The 7,883-nt window shown below is 34.3% G+C and overlaps 2 protein-coding genes across 2 annotated transcripts in view; one reads left to right on the top strand and one right to left on the bottom strand.

Annotated features, from left to right (window-relative positions):
- The first annotated feature begins 263 nt into the window (after nucleotides 1-263).
- LOC131522897 (uncharacterized) lies at nucleotides 264-5,036 on the top strand. The gene is given in 2 exon segments (XM_058748760.1): nucleotides 264-832; nucleotides 835-5,036. Coding segments are annotated over 2 exon segments (1,368 nt in total). The 5' UTR covers nucleotides 264-294; the 3' UTR covers nucleotides 1,665-5,036.
- A 197-nt stretch (nucleotides 5,037-5,233) lies between these two features.
- Nucleotides 5,234-7,883, bottom strand: part of LOC131522894 (serine/threonine-protein kinase PAK 6) — a 31,540-nt gene continuing 28,890 nt past the window's right edge. Inside the window, exon 9 of the mRNA XM_058748757.1 lies at nucleotides 5,234-6,193. Coding sequence (XP_058604740.1) covers nucleotides 6,026-6,193 — 168 coding nt within the window. The 3' untranslated portion in view covers nucleotides 5,234-6,025. The remainder of the gene's footprint in view (nucleotides 6,194-7,883) is intronic.

The raw sequence follows: 7,883 nt of genomic DNA, 5'->3' as shown, positions 1-7,883 counted from the left end.
GGGCAACGGATCCTTTTATATCCAACCTGACAGGAGAATAAAACAAACCCGTGTTTTTACCACTGAGTAATTCTTGTCATCGAATTAGTGCATCTCTCTCCCCTCCTGGCTGAGAAAAGAGGAGGTGATTGTGAATGGACCCATAGCAGCATCGCCGCTCTCGGATGGCTGTTTCTGTAGCAACAGGGGAAGGGCGTGCAGAGCGCTGAGGTATAAAAACACAGACAGTTTCTCAGACCAGACTCAGAAACTCTGAGCTGCCTGCCAATAACCACCACGAACTAACTCCAGATCATGATGCTGAGGCCGAAGGACTTGTGTCAGGGATCTGGCACCAAAACTTTCCTGGAAGCCATGCAGAGCGGGAAAGTCCACTTGGCTCGGTTCGTCCTGGATGCGTTGGACGGGCGCATCATCAACGGGAAAACCGAAAACGGGCGCACGCTTCTGATGCACGCCGTGTGCCTTCAAGAGCACGCAACCAGATGCAAATTCACCCAATTGCTTCTGGAAAAAGGCGCGGATGTGAACACCCGGGATGACCACGGACGCACGGCCTTGAGTCTGGCATGCGAACACGGACACTTGGATTCGGTGAAGCTCCTGGTGCAATTCAACGCTGATCCAGAGCTCATAGACTCATGGGGAAACAGTGCCGTCATGTACGCCGCATGCGGGGGACACAGCCAAATCTTGGAGTTCCTAGTCCGGGCGTTCAAGAAGCTGGGTTTGCGACTGGACCGCACAAATCACGCCGGCCACTCGGCCATCCAAGTGGCTGACTTCTTCGGGCACATCCAGTGTGTTCAAACCCTCAACGGGAGCGGAAAGAAGACGGTGAGCCCGACGAACAGCACCGGGAACCCACCGAAGACCTGCGGTGGCCCAATCGCCTCCCGAAGCAGGTTCTGGAGAGGTTCTCCAAACAAATCCAAAGCAAGCACGAGGAAATCCTCCCGGCCTTGTTTCAGAGACAGCTGCGGGTCGGCGACAGCAACGGCCTACGGATCCGCTTCAGATGTCCAGACGCCAACCAAAGCCTCATCAGATCCGAAGACGGAGCGGATCTGCTGTTCGCTTCGAAACAGATTCAAAACTCGGTGCTGAAAGAGGTCGGAAGCACAGAACGAGAGACGGACGGCGACGCGCCGCTTTGGGGGAAAACGAGGTCGTTTAATCTTGACCTCAGAACCGGAAGGAAACAATCCTATCAAGGTGACGTGCAAGAAACCAACAGATCTGCGAGCAAATTCAAAAGAGCGTCGCTGCAAGACGAAAAACCGCTTGTGGCCAAGTTCTACAGCACAAAAACGACTGACAACTTCGAAATCAGAAAAGAGGTGCAAAAGCGAGGCAGCGTTCCCAAAACGACCAGACAGAGCAAACTTCTGTTCAGTCGTGAAGAACTTGAACCTGAAAGGATCAAACCTCGCTCTTCTGGGCTCTCCGGATTCGGGAACAGACTCCTGCGCAGATTCACGGCTCCTGAATTCATGCGACACATCAGAGACTGTCCCAGCGACGCCGGACACGGTAGAGGGAAGATGTCTCGGTCCGAGACCTTCCCCTTCTCACACACACACATGAGAGTGAACAGCCAGCCGAGTGTGGACAGCATCAGCGCGGTGAGATGCGAGTTTGAGAGCAATTCTGCTCTTAAATGAGCTTTTAATTGCACCATGTTTAGAGTAAAACCATCATTTGGGCATTTAAAAAAGATGCCCAGAGACATTAAAAATAGCCGTGTACTTTATGAATGTAAAGACTTTTAACTGCTGCTGCTCTCAAGGTCTTTCACTGCCTCTGTAGATTCATTAACGTACTTCGGCTAATTGACTTACTGCTGACATTATTATGCACTGCTAAAGAGTGTCTGTGCATTAAGTACTTACATGCTTTAATCATGCATGCATGTTATAGCCTATTTTTATAAGCAAAGTGATTTGTGATTTGTATGCATTAAAATACAGTTTTGTATATCTATGCATAGCCCATCTATGATGTAAATAGTTTATATTCTGTATTCTTTGATAGACAAATATAATAAAGCAACTGTATAAACTGTATGAAAGAGACAAATATATGAATAAAGCATTTGTGTACGCTTCAAGCATCTGTGTATAAGAAATAAAGCCTGATATCAGTGTTTTTTTATATGCATGATTTATTCTTTAAAAAATTTAAACGTATAGTTCTCATCATCGACAACCAACATACAAACAAGCACACGACGCATGTTGTGGAAAGAAGGTTGATTATGAGTCATGTGTCCTCGGCTGCGTCATGTATACAAACACAGAACTGTGCAAACTAACGAGGGGCCGTTCACACCAGATGCGTTCCTGCGCTCAAACACAGATGGAGTGCGACTTATAGAAACAAACGCAGGAGTTCAGAAATACTTATCACTTGACATGACACAGATTTGTGTCGTTATTTAATTCCCTTCTACTGCTGATTTCTGCATATTCTAACTGAAGTTTGATCAATAAATTTGGGTCTGTTCCTCACAAAAAGCATCATATGACTTCAAAAGCCTTTGAATATAGTGCATGAGTGATTTGCACGACCTTGCTGTTGTCGCTACACTTGCAAAGTTATAAATAAAACCAAGATTACTGGTGTTTTACAAGAAAATATTATTTCAGTTTACGTTTATATTTAAAAATGTCATATTTAATTCAGTGTAATATTTGCCTTTTCTTTGTAATTGTGAAATTTACAGAGAGTTTATTGGTGTTTCTACATCAATTTATTTATTTTATTTTTTTTGTAAAGGAAATTATATAAGTATGAAAATTAAAAAAAAGGTAATTGTGGCTTTTTATCTCACAATTTAGAAAAAAAAGTCAGAATTGTGAAATATAAACAGAATTGTAAGGAAAAAAAGTCCTCATGTTTACAATTCATACTTTCTTTTCTCTGAATTCTTAGTTTACATCTAGTGATTGTGCTTAGTTTATATCTCACAATTCTCTCGCAAATCTGAGTTAATATTTTATGAGTTTACATTGTAATTCTGAGTTTATTTCTTACAATTCTGAGAATTTTTTTTTTAATTCCGTGGCAAAATCAAAATGCATTGCGAGATGCAAACTCAGAATTCAGAGAAAAAAGTCAGAACTGCGACATATAAGCTTAGAATTAAACCTGTGGTGAAAACAAGCTTCCATCGGAAAGAGCTGCGGAAAGATGCTTCAAAAACTGCTCATTTTATGCTGAAAAAAAGCAATTAAATGTGACAGTGCAGCACAAAACCAGTCTTAAGTCGCTGGGGTATATTTGTAGCAATAGGCAAAAATACATTGTATGGGTCAAAATTATTGATTTTTCTTTTATGCCAAAAATCATTAGGATATTAAGTAAAGATCATGTTCCATGAAGATATTTTGTAAATTTCCTACTGTAAATATATCAAAACTTCATTTTTGATTAGTAATATGCATTTCTAAGAACTTCATTTGGACAACTTTAAAGGCGATTTTCTCAATATTTAGATTTTTTGTGAACCCTCAGATTCCAGATTTTCAACCAAATATTGTCCTATCCTAACAAATTTGATTTATTATTTATTCTTATTTATTCAGCTTTCAGATGATATATAAATCTCAATTTTGAAAAATTGACCCTTATGACTGGTTTTATGGTCCGGGGTCACAGATGATCTTCATTTTACATATGATGTATGTGTACATAAAGACCAACACTTAAAAATAGTGTGACAAAATGATTCCAGTGTGAACGGCCCCAAACACAAATTGACATCTCTCCTGCTCTCTTTTAATCTGTCAGTATGATCATTTAGGAAACAGTCCAATAGGATGCAAGAATATCACAATGAACGTTGCATCCAAAATGTAAACACACACACACACACACACACACACCAACAAACAGACTTTTCCTTTCCTCTCTCATAATTAAACGAATGCAAATATGGGTCGTTTCCCACTCTGTTTATGTACATTATTTGTTCTTCTGACGCCTGACCGTCAAATCAGCAGTTTAAGAAATCAGGAATCGCCGCATAAGCGCAGATGCATTATTTACACGGTTTACAAACCATTCACAGCACCCTTTCCAAAAACAGGTGCTCATCAATCCATTGAAAACTAATAATAAATCAGTCATTAAAATATATACAGTTGGTTACAATGGCTCATAAAAACATTTTGCACCTGTCAGTGCTGACAACAAATGACATCGATTCACCGCCTTTTCTGAAGAAACACTTTCGCTCCTCAGTTTAAGATTCAAGCCACTGTTTAGCCATGCAAGCCAGTCTTACAAGCTTTAAAACGCAGGTGAAATATGTGCCTTCTGTGGCGTAAAATCTCTCTTTCAGCCGGCCCAGACCGAATCTGCGGACATTCACATTTTCTGTGCTGATTCTGGATGAAATATTAGCATTTAAATCTGGTAAAATGTGTTAAACAGAGCTGAAAGTACTACACCAGGTTGTTTAAAGTAAAGAGTTGCAATATGACCAAATACATGGTGCATGTCATTTTATATCACAGTAACAGTACAATGATTTTTTGAAATTGTAAATAAAATGAGGATTGTTGTAGTGCATTTTACAAGAAAATACTGTTTCAGTCTTTCGAATTCAAGATTTCATGTTATTTAATTGTGAAATTTAGTAGAAATCTTTTTATGGAAACTCAACCCAAAAAGTTTTAGATTTCAATTCAAATAACTTATTTTAAAATCTGATTGGAGCTGTTGATATTTATGCAATAATACATACACAAGTTGTAATGCGCATCAATTGAATTCTGTAGATTGTAGATAAATAAATATCAGTGTAATGCTTTACAATAAGTTTCATTTAGTTAATGTTGGTTAACTACATCACTGCCTTGTTACAACCAAAACATGGACGTTTTTCAACAGAAACGGACACTAATTCAGTTTGTACACAAGGTACTTAATATTATTAATTATATGGTGTTATTTTTATTTTATTTTATTTTTTATTAAATTGAATTAAATTAAATTTACATAATTTAATACATTAGAATCTGAAGCTGAGGTCACATTTGAAGCTGTTGAAAATTTTATTTAATTTTTAATTTAATTTAATTTAATTTAATTTAATTTAATTTAATTTAATTTAATTTAATTTAAAAATAAAATAAAATAAAATAAAATAAAATAAAATAAAATAAAATAAAATAAAATAAAATAAAATAAAATAAAATAAAATAAAATAAAATAAAAATAACACACCATATAATTAATAATATTAATATTAATTATTTTAATTTAATACATTAAAATCTGATTGGATGAGCCACATTTGAAGCTGTAGAAATTTTGCCAATATACACACAACTTTTGATGCACATCAACTAAATTAATATAATCGATTGAAATATATAATTCCAGTTTGTAGATAATAAATATTAAGGTGATGCTTTACAATGCAAAATGCATTTTAATACATTAACTGTTCATTGTTAATATTAATAGTTAATATTAGCACAGGTCCATTAAATAATATTAATATTAGAAAACGTTTTTAAATTCAATAATTTAATACATTTTAAATTTAATAATGTATTAGCTAATGTTGAAGTTGAGATTAATAAATGTGTTAGAAGTATTTTTCAGTGTTAGTTCATGTTAACTAATGGAACCTTATTGTAAATTGTTAATGATAATAAAGTTTTTGCAGCTGTAAAAACCAAAAGTGTGATCATTATATGAAAGCATTAGAAAATATTCGATATACGAACACAAGCATTCAAGAAATTGTCGAATGAGGCTTGTTCCAGGTCTCTGCGGCCGCAGATTCGATGTGAGTCACGATGACATGCTTCAAACAGAACATAAAACCCAGTGGCATTTCAGTCAGACGCACTTCTGCTCTAATTCACCGCCGTATAAGCACCAATGAGACGTCCTCAGGTAGAAGAAAATGGCTTTATAGAGTTCATTTCTCCTAAAACAGCCATCTCAGTCCTGATTGCCCGGGGGAACGAGGTGCTTGTGACTCTGACAGGCCAGAGAAGCCGAGGCTTCAGCAGCGGGACATGCGCTTGCGGTACTGCTCCACCAGGGGCACCAGGCACTGCGGAGAGCTGGCCTGCAGGAGGAAGGGATGCTCCAGGAGGTCGGTGGCACTGGCCCGCTCCAGCGGATCCCGCGTCAGCATGCGGTCCAAGAAGTCCTTCAGCACCGGGGACACCTGCGGACGGACGGGACGAAATAACACATCAATGACCTGCAAATGCCTTGTTACAACCAAAACACGGCCATTTTTTTAAACAGATATGGACACCAGTTCAAACATGTTTGTATCAGTTTGTCCACAACGTGACTTCTTTATATTATTAATTATTTTATATGATGTTTATTTATATTATTAATTATTTTATATAGTGTTTATTTTATTTTATATGGTGTTTTTATTTTATTTTATTTTATTTTATTTTATTTTATTTTATTTTATTTTATTTTATTTTATTTTATTTTAGTTTAGTTTGGACACCAGTTTTATTTTATTTTATTTTATTTTATTTTATTTTATTTTATTTTATTTTATTTTATTTTATTTTATTTTATTTTATTTTATATTTTATTTTATTTTATTTTATTTTATTTTATTTTAGTTTAGTTTAGTTTAGTTTAGTTTAGTTTAGTTTAGTTTGGACACCAGTTCAAACATGTTTGTATCAGTTTGTCTACAATGTGACTTCTTTATATTATTAATTATTTTATATGGTGTTTATTTTACTTTACTTTACCTTACCTTACCTCACCTCACCTCACCTCACCTCACCTCACCTTACTTTTTATTTTATTTTATTTTACTTTACTTTACTTTACTTTACTTTACTTTACTTTACTTTACTTTACTTTACTTTACTTTACTTTACTTTAGTTTGGACACCAGTTTTATTTTATTTTATTTTTAATAATTTTTTATTTTATTTTATTTTATTTTATTTTATTTTATTTTATTTTATTTTATTTTATTTTATTTTATTTTATTTTATTTTATTTTATTTTATTTTATTTTATTATTTTATTTTATTTTATTTTATTTTATTTTATTTTACTTTACTTTACTTTACTTTACTTTACTTTACTTTACTTTACTTTACTTTACTTTAGTTTGGACACCAGTTCAAACATGTTTGTATCAGTTTGTCCACAATGTGACTTCTTTATATTATTAATTATTTTATATGGTGTTTATTTTATTTTATTTTATTTATCTACACAGAGCATCCACCAACAACACTTTAGCATCATAGTGGTGAGTTTTGCACTTCAGAAAATGTCAAAATCTAATTTTTTCTTCCACAAAGGATTGTTTTGAGTTTAAAAACACATTTGAGATGCAGATTTTGTATTTATTTTATTTTATTTTGTATTTATTTTATTGTATTGACCAATTAAATTGGTTGACTAATTATTTTTCACATGTTTTCTTTTGTATATTCATGACACTAGGTTTAGCTTGCTGTAAAGGAATGGTTTAGTTAATTGTTTATTATTATTATTCATATTTTTATTCATATGGTTAAAAAACGTTTTGAGATGCAGGCTTATTAATTTATTCATATCATATAATTGCATGTCAAACTAAATACCTTCAAATCAGTTTGACAATTGTTTTATTTTATGTTATTTTATATTTTATTTTATTATTTAACCCATTTAATTTGTTGACTAATTATTTGTAACATTCTTTCTTTCTTTTTGTATTCATAACATTAGGTTTAGCCTGCTGTAAAGTAACGTTTTGGTTAATTTAATATTATTTATATGTAGTTCAAAGACTGAAGCAGCAGATACAGTCTTATCAAATTACTAGTGATGGGCAATAATTAATTCCATCCAAAATAAAAGATTTTGTTTACATAATATAT

The sequence above is a fragment of the Onychostoma macrolepis genome, chromosome 17 (genome assembly GCF_012432095.1).
Source record: "Onychostoma macrolepis isolate SWU-2019 chromosome 17, ASM1243209v1, whole genome shotgun sequence".
Taxonomy (NCBI): Eukaryota; Metazoa; Chordata; class Actinopteri; order Cypriniformes; family Cyprinidae; genus Onychostoma; species Onychostoma macrolepis.
The sequence above is the reverse complement of the archived record's forward strand: the minus strand, read 5'-3'. Positions and strand labels throughout refer to the sequence as shown.